The sequence below is a fragment of the Phascolarctos cinereus genome, unplaced genomic scaffold (genome assembly GCF_003287225.1).
Source record: "Phascolarctos cinereus isolate Bilbo 61053 unplaced genomic scaffold, phaCin_HiC Scaffold_5;HRSCAF=322, whole genome shotgun sequence".
NCBI classification, from domain to species: domain Eukaryota; kingdom Metazoa; phylum Chordata; class Mammalia; order Diprotodontia; family Phascolarctidae; genus Phascolarctos; species Phascolarctos cinereus.
The window spans coordinates 35,980,029-35,998,260 of NW_027555958.1; the positions used below are offsets into that span (position 1 = coordinate 35,980,029).

The 18,232-nt window shown below is 44.1% G+C and overlaps 1 protein-coding gene across 12 annotated transcripts in view; it reads left to right on the forward strand.

Moving 5' to 3' along the window:
* Positions 1 to 18,232, forward strand: part of NF1 (neurofibromin 1) — a 248,319-nt gene that overhangs the window by 88,866 nt on the left and 141,221 nt on the right. For all 12 annotated transcript variants that reach the window (XM_078154810.1, XM_078154813.1, XM_078154812.1 and 9 more), the window contains exons 14-16: positions 4,050 to 4,163; positions 12,358 to 12,437; positions 13,161 to 13,284. In XM_078154810.1, coding sequence (XP_078010936.1) covers positions 4,050 to 4,163; positions 12,358 to 12,437; positions 13,161 to 13,284 — 318 coding nt within the window. The remainder of the gene's footprint in view (positions 1 to 4,049; positions 4,164 to 12,357; positions 12,438 to 13,160; positions 13,285 to 18,232) is intronic.

Below are 18,232 nucleotides of genomic sequence, written 5' to 3' on the forward strand. Positions count from 1 at the left end.
GCGTGGAATGGAGAACATGGAATGTTATAGTTAACCTTTAACCTATTCTCTGTCCTTATTGGAATCCCTGTCCCAGTCTTAATCCTTTAATTAGCCAGTTATTGTCGTCTACTTTAAAATCCCGTCCACTTTGTTCTCTTGTTTCTCCTCGCATGCCCATGTCCAGCCTTGGATTAGTCCATCCTCTCCATGCCTTTGCTCAAATCATACTATCTGTTGACTGGATACACTATAAACTTGTTATCTTACTCCATCTAGGCCCTCACTGCAGCAAGGCAGTCCTTTTATTCATCATTTATTGATACCGTATCTCATTTCCCACAGAAACTAGTTTGTTCCATACCTTGGCTTTTTTTTTTTTTGGTGAGGCAGTTGGGGTTAAGTGACTTGCCCAGAGTCACACAGCTAGTGAGTGTTATGTGTCTGAGGCCGGATTTGAACTCAGGTCCTCCTGACTCCAGGGCCGGTGTGCTATCCACTGCACCACCTAGCTGCCCCCCCCCCCTTTTTGTGAGGCAGTCGAGGTTAAGTGACTTGCCCAGGGTCACATAGCTACTGTCAAGTGTCTGTGGCCAGACTTGAACTCAGGTTCACCTAGCTGCCCCACCTTGGCTTCTTTCTTCAAGCCTCTTACATTTCCCCCCTTCCCCCATCTTCAGACAGAGTTGACAAAATTGAGGCCATTTGCCCTGAGCTCCCTCTCCTACGCTTCTCTTGAATGAATTAAAATGAATGAAAAGACATGTATTAAGTACTTACCTCATATGTTCTGGGCATGTGGATAGAAATGTCAAGAGAATCCCACTTCTCAAGGAGTGCTCCAGCACATCATAGCAGGTGTGGCCGTTGGGCATAGGGAAAGGCCCAGAATCCTCAGGGTGCAGTGGGCCGAAGGGAGGAAGGTGCTGAGACGGGATGATGGTCTTGGGGGCACAGAGGGTCCCCACAGGTGCCTTGACCCTTCTCCATTCATCTCCTCCAGTAGACTGCCCTCTGTCATCCCCCACCTTCGTCTCTCCTCATCTTTTGGCTTTTCCCTATTGCCTTCAAACATGCCCAAGCCTCCTTTTTTTTTTTTTTCTGAAAGGCAGTTGGTGTTAAGTGACTAACTCAGGGTCACACAGCTAGCAAGTGTCTGAACCCGAATTTGAACTTGGGTCACTCCAAGGCCTGTACTCTATCCACAGGGCTACCTAGCTGCCTCTTTCCTCTTTTTGAAAACCTCTTGACCCTGCCATCCTCTCAGGTCTCTCATCCTGTGTCATTCTCCTTAAGGCAGACTCCTTAAAAAAAACTGCAGCTCTTAGGAATCTGACTTGATTTCCTCATGTGCCTCAGGCTGAGCCATCTCTTAATTGCTGAATGCGGTGGCTTTTTCAGTCAGCATGCCTCACCTCTCTGCAGGATTCATGGTTGACTTCTCCTCCTGGATATTGATTTCCTCCTTTTTTGGTGCCACTCCCTCTCTCCTGGCTCTCCTCCTACATCTCTGACCCTCCTTCTCCATCTCTCCTTTGCTGTATCGTCATGCGTATCCTGGCCCCCTAAGTGTGGAGACTCCAGGGCTCTGGCTTGTTCCTTTTTCTCTCTTGGCGACCCAGCTAGCTCCTAGAAGTCCAGCTCTCCTCTCCATGCACATCCCTCCTGTCTGTCTGTCTGTCTGTCTGGTCTCAGTCATTTCAAACTGGATGCCCTGAAGACATCCCGAGCCTGTCAGGTCCATGCAGCCCACTCTGCTGAACCCTCCTCTCCAAGTACGGGACCCTTTGCTAGCCTCATTGAGCTGGTTGTGGCTGAGAGCTTTGTAGTTGGGAAATCACTGTGGATGGTGCAGCCCAGCCCCTTCTCTGCCGTCTTCCCCCTCGGTGGCAAACACCTGTAAACTTTCTTCACTCAGATGCATACACTTGTAAGCAGTTATACAAAAGCAGTCTTCTGAGGATTGAGTGGAGTGGCATTCGGTGCACTTTGGCTTCATTTCTCTGCCTGCAATTCAGTTTCACAGAAGGGAGCCAAATTCCCTGGTGCTTACAGGTGTATGCGTGCTCCTACTGGAGTGTTTGAAGAAATGAAAATGAAGTGCTTGTGGGACTGTTGGAATTCCACCTTGACAGTACTATCTTTGCCGCCATCTAGTGGACAAACTGGATGTTTGACAGCTGCAAATCCCTTCAAAGAGTGGAAGGTTTGTTGTAAAGACTTGGGAAGAGTTTCTATTTTAGATACTTATTGACCGAGTTTAAATGAATTTGGGAAGAAGGCCAGCTTGAATTACTGAAAAGTTGAGATCAGTGCTTCCAACCATCAGAAAAGAAAAAGGGAGTAGATCTACTTACTCTGGGTTTACTTATTTGTTTATTGTATGCATGTACCTATATACGAGTAGTGATGTTCATTGTAAAACTTGGGCAAAACCAGAAATTAAAAAGGGATAAGATAAAGATAAAATAATATTTGAACCTAGAGGCAATAGGGAGCCCCTGGAATTTATCGAATAGAAATGATATGGTCAGACCTGTGCATTAGGAAAATCCCTTTGGCAGCCTGGGGAGTGAGGTGGAGAAAGGAGAGACATTTGAAGCAGGGAGAACAGTTTTGACTGGGGACTGTTGGTCTAGGTGAGAGATGATGAGGTCCCACCCCAGGTCAGTGGCGGCTCTGTGAGCTGGGGGAAGGGGCTGGATGTTCAAGGGATGTAGAGGTGGACATGACAAGCTTTCCCAATTATTGTATTTCTGTGGGGTGAGGGAAAGTGAAGGAAGCAAGGAGAACACCAGTGTTGTAAACGTGGGACTGGAAGGGTGGTGGTGCCTTCTACAGATAGAGTGACATTTGGAAGAGGGATGTGTTTCGGGTGGAAAGATAGAGAATTGCAGCTCATTCATTTCTTCTGTGGCATAGTTTACTCACTGGCCACTGCCTCAGAGAGCAGAGCCTCACCCATTTGGGGTGCCTGTTTCAGCCAAGAGATGGGAGAGGGTGGGCTGGCAGGTGAGGGGGATGCCTCCAAGCATTCTGCCTGCACAGCTGTTTATTGGTGCTGGGTGAGGTTGGGTTTGGGTATAACTACGCCGAGGGGCCCACAGGAGACTCTCCCTGTGAGAAAGGGCAATTGGGTGGTCGATGCGGGTGGCATTTAAGGCACAGGACAATTGTGTTGGACTGTGGTTAACCAGCAGGAGAAGGGTGGCGTCAGACCCAGCTTCCTACCCCTCCCATGGGTTTATCATATACTCCTTAAGTTTCAGGCTGCTGCCCCTGCTTTGGCAGGTACGGACCTGGCTTTTCTCTTTTTAAAGTCATGTTCCTTTTAGGATAACTAGAAATAGACTTAACACTGTTGTCTTCTTGGCATCTTTGGCAGGACTACTTATTGAATTACTTTGAAAGAGTGACTTGTAATTAGAATATCAGAGGAGGTTTAACTTCTACAAAATGTGTAGAATTATGATTGTTTTACATCTAAATGAGCATCTGAAGTTACTAAAAAAATCCAATTTTTTTCTCAAGTGACTAAAGTTTGAAACCTTTTAACATTGATTTGCTTATTAGACTCTGTGGTTGAAAGGTAGCATTGTAGTGGGCAAAAAAGGCAGGAAACCTTAATTCTAGTCCTAGCACTGCTGCTTATTTCAGAGCCTCAGCGTTTCTGTGAAAATATGGGTGTGGGAAAGGAGGGGAGGGTTCTGGCTTCCTTCTGTGATTCTATAATACTTTTCAATCTTACCTCTGTTGCAGTTACAAATTCCAGATTAATAAAGTCTAAGTTAGAAGCTTATCTTTCCACCAGAATTGTTAAATAATTTAGAAATAATCCATTGTTCCTCATCAAATCATGAAAACAGTTTTTCATTAATTCACTAATTTCAATTAATTAATTCATTAGTTTCAGTTAATTCACTTGGAGCCCATTGCCTTTCCTAAATGAGAATACTCTGAAGATGGCTCATATTTATAGTTAGGTTTTTACAGAGTGTAGATGGATACAAGTAGAGAAACTCTACCAGGTGTTACGAAGGAGTATTAAAACTTTGCCCTGTTCTTTGCAGAATCCAAGAAAACAAGGGCCTGAAACTCAGGGGAGTACAGCAGAGTTAATCACGGGCCTGGTGCAGCTTGTCCCCCAGTCCAGCATGCCAGAAATAGCCCAAGAAGCAATGGAGGTAAGGAAAGCCTCATCCTGGGTGTCTGAGCTTCTGGTGGAGAGGCTCTCTGTGCCTAGTTCACTGGGCTTTGTGGTGGGTATCTGCCTCGTGGCAGAAGTTGGTAGTGATAGGTTTGAAAATGTCAGTGAAGGCGTCTGCCTCTGGATTGTTTTAAGGTCCATAGAGGGCAGGGATGCTCTTGCCTGAGCTTTTATAAAACATGTAACTGCTGTTGCTTAGACAAATAAGGAAAATTTAAGTCTGATTCACTTTTTAAATGTATTGATTACCAGTGACTTTAGGTAAAGCAGTTTTAAAACCAAATTATAAATGAAACCTTATGGTACCCTTAAAAAATGAATGTTGATGCCAGCACTGCTTTTGAATGAGTTGATGAGAAGAGAAATCCTTACCCAGCAAGAATTGCCCTCTGTCTTACCCTCTCTCCCTTTGACGGAGCTTCTCTGAAATGGGCTGGAGTTTCTTGTCTCACTCTCTGGCAGTGGGGATTTCGCATAACTTCTGTAGTTACAAAACACAGGCCAAAATAGGAATGAAAGAAGGACAAGATAAGGATGAACTCATGTTTGACCCTGGAGTCCCGAGCTGGGGGCTGCCATGGTCAGAGCTGTGCTTGAGGAGGATGGACTGGAGAGAGGAGGGAAACGTGGGGCAGGAGGACCAGGCTTGTTCAGAAGGTCAGGCCCTGTCGGCCACTTGGCCGTTCTGTTTTACTTTGACTGTAGAGTGGGACCTGTTGGGCCCAAGTTTCATTTGCTTCATGAGAGGAGCAGAAAGTTTGGTGTCTTTAGTCTGTCTTGGTTAGTTCTCTTTCACATTCATGCAGCTGTCAGCCATTTGTCCTTGAAGATTTTCCTAGTTTCTAACCCTTCCTTGGCACTCACCCCTGCTCTGCCAGCCTGCAGTCACAGCTGCACTGGTCCCACCTCCCGACTCTGATCCCTCATCACGTCATCTCCTTTGTGGGGTATTGGAAAGAGACCCAGACTTGGAATGAAGAGATGGCCAAGTTCACACCCCAGCCTCAACACTGGGCCAGCCATTCACCATTTCTGAGTTGCACTTCCTTCCTGGGTAAAGTGGCCACAATCATGGATGTGCTAACCAGCTTGCAGGGCTCTTTGAGGAAGGTGCTTTGTAGACGTTTAGGCTCTCTGACGTGTCATAGCCAAAGTCCCGCCTGACTTCCAGGCTGTCGATAAGCTGCGTTTTCATCTCTCTCTGCCCCCACGTACAGAGCATGCTCTGTCTGACCTGGGGCTGGTGCCTTATGTGCCCTGCACTGCTGCTGTCCTTCCTGCCCCTGTCTGGAATGTTCTCCTTCACCCCATGCTGGGCCTGTCCAGATCCTCCTCATCCTTTAAGGGCTGCCCCTTCCACACTGCGGCTCTCTCCTCGTCCTCCTGGTTTAGCCCAGCACTCTTGGGATAGGGAGGGCCACGTGGTAAGCATCGGATGGGGTGTGTTTTCATGCTGTTTGTCTTACACTGAGGCTCAGATCCTAGTGATTATCATTGATTAGGCTTTGGAGAAATATTCCATTGATTATGTATTCTTCTCATCCATTGCTCATTGGGAATTTGTAGCACGAGTTTGGAAATTCCTGGCTAACTCCTTGTATTTATCAACAAAAGGACACCGGTCATCAGGCAGAGTGATTCTGGCAGGTAATACTTGGAATTGGTTGAGTGTTTCCAGGTGGCTTAGAATTGTTTGGGGAGAGGAATTCAAATGAAATCCTGAAAGCACCCCAGCATTTCCACAGAGGGACCCTTGAGACACACGAGACCGTGCACTGAGCAGAGGTCAGCTAGTGTGCTTCCAGCTGTCTGGCCATTCCTGAGGTGCTTCTCTAGGCGGTAGTCCCTGGGCCTGCGAAGACTGCCCCTGCTTCTGAGCAGTGCTCCATCTCTCCTGAATTCCTGTCGCTCACATGAAGGGGGCACAGAGGGACGTTTGTCCGACACTGGTGGAGAGGCCTTCCTCACCTCCACTTAGCTCCTGCTTCTCTGTGACTCATCTACTGCCATGTCATTGAGCCTTCTTGGACCTTGGTGTCCTCCCGTCAAATAACAGACAGAGCTGGGCTCTACTGGGGCCTACAGCCCCTCTTGGCCCCAGATCTCGGATGCTACAATTGTTCATTCAGCAAGCCCTGATCGTGGGCCTGCCTGCTGGCTGCTGCATCGGGAAGGAGGCGCTGCAGCCATGAAGGCAAAAACAGGGCAGGTTCTGCCCTCAAACTGATGCCCGTGGGAATAAGTAAACTCAGTTCAAACATGTGAGATGCTCCTCTGAGCAGAACACTGCGGAGCGTGCTGGGGATACATGTAGAGAAGACTTAGTTTCCGAAGGCGCAGAGGGGTCGGAGGGGCTATGGAGCACTGGACTTGGCTTGGAAGCCCCTGTGGGCAGGCCAGTCCCCTCTCTGAACCTCAGCGTCTTCCTTTCAAGTTGATTTGAGGATCACAGGAAGTTACGTAAAGCACTCTCTAATCGTGATGGGAGCCGCTTTTCTCACTTAGCACTGCCACCATTCTCCAACGTCTGCGTCTGAACACTGCTGTGTCAGAGCTGACATGGGGCTCCTTTCTAGCTGGGTGGCCTGGGAAACAATAATGTATATTAGCAGTATACATCAGTACTTAAGGCTATGCTACTGCCCATTCATTCACTCTGTCCTTCCTGCTTAATTGAGGTAGATAAAATTCTAATTCTCAAAGGTTTTGAAATGTAGTTCTCAAAATCTAGAGTTTGTTTTAGTTTGTTTTTTGGCTAGGCAGTGGGGTTAAGTGACTTACCCAGGGTCATACAGCTAGCGAGTGTTACGTGTCTGAGGTCAGATTTGAACTCAGGTCCTCCTGACTCCAGGGCCGGTGCTCTATTCACTGCACCACCTAGCTGCCCCCAAATCTAGAGTTTTAAAGGAGACTAGAATCAGGACATGTGTATGAAGCCTGAAGAGTTGAGAAAATCTGTCTGCAATTTTGGTTGTTCATTCTGATAATCAGAAACGTCCTGGTTAACTCTCCAAGTTGCAATTCAAGAAATGAAAGTATACTATGATTCCCTAAAGATAACACAATTAATTCTTCTTAAGAGAGCTGAATTTCATAATTCTACACATTGTAAAATCCATAACTTCTAGTGTCACATAAAAGAGTTACCGGATTTAGAATAGAAGTGTCCCAAGGGATCGTCTAATGAGATTGAAATTTGACAGCTGAGGAACCTTAGGTCTAGAGTGCCTGTGACACACCACAGTAAGTGGAGACTCACACTTGTGTCCTTTGATAATGTCAGCAACTGTGGATTTGGAATCAAAGGATTTATTTATTTGTTATTTATTTTATTTTATTTTATATATTATTTATTTAGGTTTTTTTTTCCAAACAAGTTTTGTTTTGATGCATTTTGGCTTTTTTATAGCAGGCATTTAAAAAATTAATCTGTCACTCCCTCCCCCATTGCACCAAAAAATAAAAATAAATAAAACCTGCAATACATAACTGCATGGTTTGGCAAAATAAGTCACCAGATGCAAGTAGGGTTGGACCCAGAATTAAGTAAGATGGAGAAGTGAAGATGATGGCTTTGAGGGAATCACACAGGCACTGTCCCCCTGAAGCACAACGTTTGCCATGTGAAAGTCCTCATTCTTCTGATTGAGTTTTGTTGCTGCAAATCATGAAAGACCACAGTCTTTGAGGTGTGAGCCTTTGAGGTCATGTAAGGAGAGTGGGGTGGGGTGAGGGAGAAGAGGAAAGGGAAGAGGAAAATGGGAGGGAAGCATAGAGAGGGGGAAAATGTAGGGAAATGAAGAGAGGAGAAGGAGGTTTAGGATCATCTTATTTCTCAAGAAAAGGACAGGCTGAGTAACTTAGTTTTTTGTTAGCAGCTCTGCTATTCATGATCATTATTTCTTTACTATATTTTACAAAGAATCTTGGGTAATTTTGACATATTTCATGGAATTCACCCTCTTGAGAGAGAGCCCTCAAGGGCAATGAAAACACCTCGAGAGCACTTGAGTAAGCATATGGGTGACGACAGCCCCAAATTGCCCACTAGAAAGAACGGGAGTCAGTGATGTTGTTAGGGGAGCAATAGAATCTGCCTATCATAGGATAAGAGTGAGGGAGCAGCAGCCAGTGTGTTCCACGATTTTCAGCATCATGGTCAGAGAACTTGAGGCTGGCCCCAGCACATAGTTGGACACTCCTCCTGGCTCCATGAGGACCTAGGGAAGGTCACAGGCAAGAGTTGCAGAACTGACTTAATAATAAACTAACACTTAGTGAATGAATGAGTGGCCAGAATGGTCATGGATGGATGGATGGCGTTCTGCATATCTGGAGGCGGCATCTACGTGAGGGAGATGAAGTGTAGGAGCTTTGGTTTGGAGGGTGAGAATTGAAATTTTTAGTTAAAAGAATGTTTCAGGATTTTCTTGGATATAAAATTACCTGTGAAAGGTAGCACAGAGGAGTGGATGGAGTGAGTACTGGCCTCAGAATTTGGAAGATCTGGATTCAGATCCTGCCACTGATCCACACTTGACCCAAGTCAGGTCACTTAACCCTTGCTCATTTTTCTCTGCTCACTGGTCGAGCCTGGGATCTTGGAATAATCCATTTCCAGAATGTGTTTAAGAATTCTGGAATCCCTTTACCCAACCATAATCTGTTGTCTTTTCACCCTCCCTACCCCTTTCCTTCCACACTCTGACCTCTAATCCTTTCACCCCTCCGTTCTCTCCTCTATAGCTGCTCTCCCTGCTTCTCTCCATCTTGACCCTTCAGTGAGGCAGTTCAGCTCCACACTGTCCTCTTCTCTTTCATCCTAATCCTGATTACACCCAGCCAGCCCTCAGATCATTCCCACCATTTCTCGCCTTTGCCCCTGCACATTGCTGCTGAACAAAGGTGGAGAAAATCATATGGTTCTGACTGGGTACACTACAGGTTTATATTACATGGTCTCACCTGGGTCCTCACTGCTGCCAGGCAGTCCTGCACTGCCTCTCTCATCTCACTGTCCCTTCCCCACAGCAGCTCTTCCAGACCTTTTCATCCCTCCTCAAATCTTCTTTAACTCCTCCTCCACCCTCTCAGCTGAGAACCTTGTTTCATATTTTACAGAAAAAATTGAGGCCATTCTATGGGAGCTCCTTCATCTTCCTTCTTCCTCATCTGCTATAACTCAGTCCTTCTGCTCCTCTCTCTTCCTCCATCCCTGTCTCACATGAGGAAGCGGCCTTGCTCCTTACCAGGGCTGCCCCTCTATGTGTTCAGGCGATCCCGTTCCATCCCATCTCCTCCATCAGATAATCACCTCTGTCATCCCCACTTTTTCACTTACTTTCGATCTCTGTCTGCTGGATCATCTCCTGCTGCCTGCAGATGTATCCATGTCTCCCCCATCCTGGAAAAACGCTCACTTGATCCTTCTGTCCTGCTGACTATCATCCTGTATCTTCTGCCCTAAAATTAAGTTCCTGCAATAGGTGCCTCTGCTTTCTCTCCTCTCAGTCTCTTCTTAACCCCTCATTTATGATCTGGCTTTTGACCTTATTATTCCACTGAAGCTGCTCTCTCCAAGGCTAGTAATGGTCTCTTGGCTGCCACATGCAGTGGCTTCTCAGTCCTCCTTCTCCTTGACCTCTCTGCGGCCATTGACATTGCTAAGCACTCTTTCCTCCTCCATCTTCTCTCTAGGTTTTCTCTCTGCGTGTTCTCCGCCTGCCTCTCTGACTACTTGTTCTCAGTCTCCTTTGCTAGATCCTACTTCAGATTGCACCCTCTGATTCTAGAGGTCAGTTAGGGTTCTGCCCTGGGCAGAACTGCTTCATTTGGTGATCCCATCAGCGTCTGTGGATTTAATGACCATCTTTATGCTGATGACCCTCAGACCTACGTTTCCTGCCTCAGTCTCTCTGCTGACCTCCAGTCTCACATCTGCAACTGAATGTCCAGTGCGTCAATTCAGTACGCACAAAACTGAATCCAGTGTTCCCCACCCCCACCCCCCACTTCCCTCTTTCTGTAGAGGGTTGTACCATCATCCCAGTACCCCAGACTTGCAACCTAGGAGTCATTCCGTGCTCCTCGCTCTTTGCTCACTCCCCCATATCCAAGCTGTTGCCAAGGCCTATTGATTACACCTTTGCAAACATCTCTCAGATCTGCCCCTTCTCTCCTCCGTAACTGCCACCTGTCTGGTGCAGGCCCTCATCACCTCACCCCTTGACTGTTACAGCTGTCTGCTGCTGGTGGGTCGGTCTGCCTCAGGTCTGTCCCAACTCCAATTCATCCTCAATTCAGCCGCTCAAGTGATTTTTGTAAAATATAGGTCTGACCATGTGTCCGCCTCCTCCCCCCAATAAACTTCAGCAGCTCCCTATTGCCTTCAACAGCAAATATAGAAAGTTCTGTTTGACATTCAAGGCCTTTTATAACCCAGCCTCATCCTACTTTTCCAGTCTTCTTACACCTTATTCCCCAACACACACAGTTTTCCATCCAGTGAGAGTGACCTGGCTGTACCACAAACAAGACCCTCCATCTCTCAGCTCGGGGCATTTTCTCTGGCTGTCCCCCATGCCTGGAATGCTCCCCCCCCCCCGCTCTGACTACTGACCTCCCTGGCTTCCTTTAAGTCCCAAGGAAAACCCCTTCTTTTACTGGAAGCCTTCCCCAACTCCACTTAATTCTAGTGCCTTCCCTAGGTTAATTATTTCCTATTTATCCAGCATATAGCTTGTTTTGTATATATTTATTTGCATGTTATCTCTCCTACTAGATTGTAAGCTCCTTGAGGGCAGGGACTGTCTTTTGCCTCTTTTTGTATCTCAGGCTCTTAGCACTGTGCTCAGCACATAGTAGGTGCTTGCCACGGATTGATTCTCTCAGTGCCACAGGGAGTGTTCAGAGACCACCAGTGGAAGCCAAAGTGTTAGAGAGAGTTTCCAGGTCAGCATTATTCACAATGAGATCACAGGGCTGGTGCAGAAGAAATGACTTGTACTGTCCCTGTCTTCCCAGTTCCTTCATTCTTTGAATTGGTGATTTTTCAGCTTCCTCTCCAGGGGCTCCCTAGTGACCTTTCTGAACGGGTGGTAGGAATAGGGAGCCGACCTGTCATCATATTATTAAAGGAAACCTCCTGTCACAGTGGCCCTTCTCTGCAGATAGCTTTACAGTTGCCTGAACAACTGAGTGTAAAGGGGGCCACACAGCCAGGATATATTAGGCAGTACTCCAACCCAGGGCTTATAGGCTCTGAGGTCCCCTCTCTGCTCATCATAACACATCACTTCTCTTTAGGAAAGGCAGGAAAAAGAAATTACTTTAAAATAGCAAGTATCTTATAATCTGCTCCTTAGCTAAGCTACAGTCTCAAGGATAAATATTCTTTTTTTTTTTTTGAAATTTTTTATTAATTTATTTTGATTTATCAACAATCACTTCCATATGCTTTTGAGTTTAAAATTTTTCTCCCCTTTCTTCCTCACCACCCTTACCAAGACGGTACACAGTCTGACATAGTCTATACATATACATGAGGATAAATATTCTATAAAGGACAAAGTCTGCCCTGTCCCCCTGTTTTTAGCCCCTTCCAAAATACTCTCATGTTCAGAAGGTTTTCTAGTAAGCAAGATAGTGTCTGCTTCTTTGGCAGACCTGGGAATCACTCCTCTGTCTATGTATGACCAGTTTTCACTCACAGTTACTGTCTTGATTGTGGGAATAAGGTCGTATTCTTTTTTTTTTCTTTTTTTAGAGGCAGTTTAGATTGAGTGACTTGCCCAGGGTCACACAGCTACTAAATGTCCAGTGTTTGGTCTGAGGCCAGATTTGAACTCAGGTCCTCCTGACTTCAGGGCCGGTGCTCTCTCCACTGTGCCACCTAGCAGCGCCATAAGGTCATATTCTTTGGAAACATTTAGCTCTTCAGTAAAATGCTTCTAGTTTTTGTTTTTAAATCAGCCAGCAGTCAGTGTGCATTTCTTAAGCTTTAAGTGTATTCCAGGCCCTGTGCTCAGTAAGACTTGGGATACAAAAAGAGCATTGATAGTGTGACCTTTACTGTCGAAGGCAGACATCTTGAAGCCTCATGTATTGCTGCTGTTCTCTGCTCAAAGCACTAGTTTCATATAGTAGTGAAATACTCTTATCTTTAAATTTAGGCCTTGCTGGTTCTTCATCAGTTGGATAGCATTGACTTATGGAATCCAGATTCACCTATAGAAACATTCTGGGAGATTAGGTATGTCCATTTTAATTTTTATTAACTTTATTATAACCTTTTAAAATTCCAGCTCTGTAGAGTCATACACAGATAAACATGAAACACATATGCCCATGTCAATAGGTCTTTCATGTACGTATCGTGAATCGTGTATGTATCATGCTGAGGTATTTAGCATGTTTCAGGTTCAGGTCTTCAAACTTAAAAGTATCCTAATGTAACAACAGTCTTGGACAAATGAAGAGTTCGTATTGAAGGCTTTTCAATTTATTAACTTAAGGTTTCTGAGAAGGCAAATTATACAGGTGATATATAGAGGAAATAGATGATAATATTTAAAAGGGACGTGAAGGCAAGATACTATAGCTAAATCTGAGCGATAGTCCAGTGTATTCAAGCCTAACTTACAGATTGGGCCTTATAGGATGACTTAACTTATGAATGGATGAATTGAAAACATACGCAGATTGTTTCTGAGAATGAAGTCCACTTAACACTTTTTTAAAATGAAAGATGGAAGTGAGGTTCATTGGCGAGGTGTTATGGGTAAAAAATTTGTTATCACCCATAAGACACAGTCATCATTATTTGATTGGTACCTTATTAAACTTTTCTATTAAACCTGACAAAAATAATCAGTCATTAAAAATCAGGTTATAAGAGAATTCTGGTATTCAATATTCATTGTGTCTGTATTAGAGGATTACTCTGCTAGTGCTGATCAACTTCATTTTGTTTCAGCTCACAAATGCTTTTTTATATCTGTAAAAAGCTAACTACCCATCAGATGCTTAGCAGTACAGAAATTCTCAAATGGTTGCGAGAAATTTTGATCTGTAGGAACAAATATCTTCTTAAAAATAAGGTAAGTTTCATTTAGAAGGAAAAAAGCCTAAAATTTCAAGGGAATTCATGAAAAATCAGTATCAGTGAAGGTGGGGAAGAGAAATTACAGGACACGTTAGAAGGTAGTAATAATAAAAAAGTCAAATTAAATGGTTGGGACAGACTGGGTGAAGAAGAATAAAATACAGTGATCTTAATCCAGTGACTGGTAGACCTGAAAACATAAGGTATGTGGGGAAGCCCCCCCCCCCCCAGTGAATTCCTAGGGACGTTGGAAAGCAGCTGTCTGAAGTTAGGTCATTTTTAACCTTCTTTCTGTCATGGCACAATTTGGTAAAGTCTGGAGCCCTTCTCAGATTTAGGTTTTAACATGTAAAACATAAAATACGAAGGATTGCAAAGGAAACCAATTCTTTTGAAATAATTATAAAAACGTTAAGGAAAAAAAACTTGCCAGATACCATGTAAAGAGCCCTTGGTCTGGGGTAAGAATCCTAACCAAATGAGGTCGAGGTGAGCATAAAGTAGGTCATTTAGGCTACATGAAATCAAAGGGGAACTGTTGATTGGGGAGAAAATGGCTAAATCGGTTCTCTCTGAATCAAGGGCTTAGCTAAGGTGAGGCAGCTAACATCAGTGTGGAAGGCCTGGAGCCATTTCCAGGAATGAGAAGCCAAAGAATATGAAGAAACTTTTCAAAGGAAGAATTTCAGACTATTAACCACTACCTTCAGATCCATAATCAGATATTTCTCTGAAGTTTTACTTGCTACCTAGCGTATTGGCAAAGATGACATAAGAATGATCAGTGGTGGAGGGCTCGTGGAAGGGCACACACAGAGCAGTGTTGAAAACTCGAAATAAATGCAAACAAAAATATAAAAAGAAGTTCACCAGGGAACTTGGAGACCCAGGGCAACCTTGTTCCTGTTGGGTGAAGTTTAATGAAGTGAAGAAAGATGTATGTAATAACAAGTCACCTTTTTTTGGTCTTTCTATATTAAATGTTAATTTTTATTAATAGTTCATAATTTTGAAAAGTAAAGACAGCACACTAATACACTTTTAAAGCTGTGAATTTGTATCTTTTGGAAGGCAGTTCGGAACTATGCCTAGGAAATAACGGGAACGTTCAAACCTTTTTACTTCAGATCAGATACTTAGCAGTATGAACAGGTGTGTGTGTGTGTGTGTGTGTGTATTTACATATATACATACATACACATACATTTACATATAAATATGTAAATACACACACACACACACACACACACACACACACACACACACACACACACACACACACACACACACACACACACACACACCCCCAAGGCATATATACTATATACATGTATACACCCAAGGCAAACAGAAATAGAAAGATGAAAAATCCCATATGTGCCCAATTACTTTAGCAGTTCTTTTTGTAGTAGTGAAGAACTGGAAACAAAGTAGGTTTCCATCATTTGGGAAAAGGCTAAAGAAGTTGAGGTTCTTGAATGTACTAGAGTATGACCGTGCTGTAAGACGTGATCGTCAGGACACCTCCAGAGAAGCTTGGGAAGATATGACCTGATATGGTGTGAAGTTGGCCAAATCAAGAAAACCTGGACACACAGTGAAAGTCGAAAGAATAAAAAGGAACGAGACTGAATGCTGCATACTCATTTGACCAAGTTTGGCCCAAAGAAAAGATGGGAAAATACACTTTCCTACCTTTATTGGAAAGAAGGGAGACTGGAACGTTGCATATATTGTCACATTCAGTGGTGGATTAATTTGGCAGAAAAGATTTAAAATATTTTTTCTTTTTTATTTTATACAAAGGATGACTCTCTGGGTGGAGAGGGATATATTTATAAATAAAACTAATGTAAAAATAACATTAAAAGTTAAAAAAAAGGTAAGTCAATGCAGGTTTAAACCTTTACATTTTCTACTTCTATTAAGGAAGGTTTAAAAAAAAATCATCACTGCATAATTTTTGATGACCTTCTTTTCTTAGGTTGTGAGTCATATAACTGCATAGTTATCCCACAAATTTAGGTCCTAGACAAATATTTCAGTCATCTAGTAAAAGAAGAAGCCTATGGGAGAGGGTGGGGAAACCAGTGTGTTGTTGTAAAACATCGGTTTACAATCTCAGGGCAAGACTCCAAATTAGGGTCACTGAAGAGCTGAAGAATATCTCAAAACATCTAAAAATTTTTTATATTTAAACTCATGGTCTATAGAAGCCTAAGAAAGAGCTGAGTATGTCTAGCAGGATACTTATGAGGTGGCATATACAAAGCTTAGAAACTCTCATGCCAGGTAGTATTTGTAAAGGCCTAGGAGCAAGGGAATTGGGTCCCTACTGCAGCTCAGATTGAGTGTCATGACCTGGTACTACATTTCAAGTTAGCATTATAAAATATATGTGAATTATATGAACGAAAGGAGGTTTTATAGTTTCAGATAAAATTGCATTGAAAATGCTGTATGCCATAGTGAAAACTTTAAGTGTAATGGTGTCCTGGAGCCTGGCATCTACCTTATGTCATCATGTGCTCCTTCTATTAGCCTCCAGCCATATTTATACCTAAGCTGTCCAGTGTGGCAGCTGTCCATCCTCTTTTATGGCTTCCTAAGAAGGGACCTCTCGTGTCACTCAGATGTCTTCCTTTGCCATCTTGCATGCAGAGGTGGCTCTTCTCCCGGCCAAGGCCACCCCACCCACCTTTGATCCCATCTGATCCCATCCCACCTTGTCCAGCAGATTGTCCCCTGTATCATCCCTCCTCTCTGACTAATCTTTAATCTCTGTCTGGTTACTTGGTGTTTCCCTTTTCCTTCCTAACACTCTCATCTTTTAAAACTCTCACTTATTCTCAACATCCCTGCTAGCTGTCATCTTCTGTCCTCTTTTTCCTGTCTAAGTTCATCCAAAGCATAATTTACAGTTGGTGCTTCCACTTTCTCTCACATTTGTCTTCTAAACCCTCTGCAGTCTGGCTTCCAACTTCTTGATTCTGATTGATTTCTTAATAACCAAATATAATTACTTTTTTTTCTCAGTGCTGATCTTCTTGACCTTTCTGCAACCTTTGACATGCTTAACCACCCTCTTCTTCTGGTTACACTCTTTCTGAACTTCTGTTTGCCTACCTGTCTGATAGATCCTTCTCAGTTCTTTTGATTGGATCTTCTTCCAGGTCCTACTTAATCATCTTGGGTGTTCTCCACAGCTCTGTCCTGGGCCACCTTCTCCTATTCCTTTATACTGTCCTATTTTGTGACTTCATCCACTCTCCTGGGTTCAGTTATATCCAGTCCTAATCTGTCTCCTGGATTCTGGCCCCACATCGCTAGCTGCCTTTTGGACATCTCAAACTGAGTGTCATTAGGCATCTCAAGCTTGCTGTGTGCAAAATAACTCATTCTCTTCCCCATGTCTTCTCTCCCCAGCTTTCCTGTTACTCTCATGGGCACCACCATTCTTCTAGTCCTTCATGTTCACACCTGTAGTGGAATCCTCAACTCTTTACTGGCATTCACACTGGTATCCAATCTGTTACCAAGTCTTGTACTTTCTACCTTCACCACATGTCTTTTATAGGTCCCCTTCTTTCCACCCACACAGCAGCCCTCCTCATCTCACCCCTGGAGCATTCCAACAACCTTCAGTTAGGTTTCCTAAGTTCAGATTTCACCTCACTCCAGTCTATTCCACTCAGCTGCCAAAGTGATTTTTCTAAGGCATAGGCCTGAACTTATCTCCCCTGGCCCTTTCCTTCCCCTTCACCCTACACATCACACACACGCACACGCGCACACACACACACTCACACACACTCTCTCTCCCTCCCTCTCTCCCTCTCTCCCTCTCTCTCTCTTTTCCCTCTCCCTCTTCCCCTCTCTCTCTCTCCCCCACCGCCGACCGCCCTGGACCACATATAAAATCCAGTTTACACCCAGCTGGCTTACAAAAGCAGGAATAATCTATGTTAGGCGGATGCAAAGATGAACACATTACTGCACTGTTGGTAGAGTTTTCTGGAAAGCAGTTTGGAATTATGGTAGGAAATCATCCAAAATGTCCATGTTCTTTGGCCCAGGGATGCCACTGTTAAGCATATATCTCAAATAGTTCAAAGACAGAGAACTCCCCCCCCCATATATATTAGAGGAAAAACACACACACAGAGCACTTTTTGTAGTGACAGAAAACTAGAAATAAATAAATGTTCATCTGTTGGGAATGGCTGAACAAATTATGATATGTGAATGTAATTAAATGAAAAATGATCAAACGGGCAACGAGAGAAAGAAACGTCCAGTATGCATTCAAAATGTTTATAGTAGCATTTTTTGTAATAACAAAGAGTTGGAAACAGGAGATGCCCATCTCCCGGGGAATGGCTGAAACAGTGGTATGTGGATGTATCGGAATATTACCTCTGCTCCAAGCAGCAGGTATGGAGAGTGGAAAGGTCATGTGTCCTGATGAAGAGCCAAGCCAGCAGAACCAGAAATATGCCCAGTGGCTGGATCCTTTTAAATGGCAAGAACAACCACAGCCAAAAGGAAAGCTGGCCAGGGTATGGCTGCCATGCTAAGCCCACCCCAACAAGGAGAAGCGAGAATGTGCCCCAGGGCACTGCCTGTGACCACAGCTAATCCTGATGGGCGTTAGCACGTTCAGGTGGCTCTTTCTGGGTGGCTTGGGTTGCTGAGGGCTCTTGAAGTCTGTTTCTAGAGACCCAACTTCTCAGCTTTATTCTTTATTTTATTATATGTATGTATGTATGTGTGTATATATGTATGTATGTATATGTATGTATATGTATGTATGTGTGTATATATGTGTGTGTATGTGTGTGTGTGTGTGTGTGTGTGTGTGTGTGTGTGTTTTTGTGATGCAGTTGGGGTTAAGTGACTTGCCCAGAGTCACACAGCTAGTGAGTGTTGTGTGTCTGAGGCCA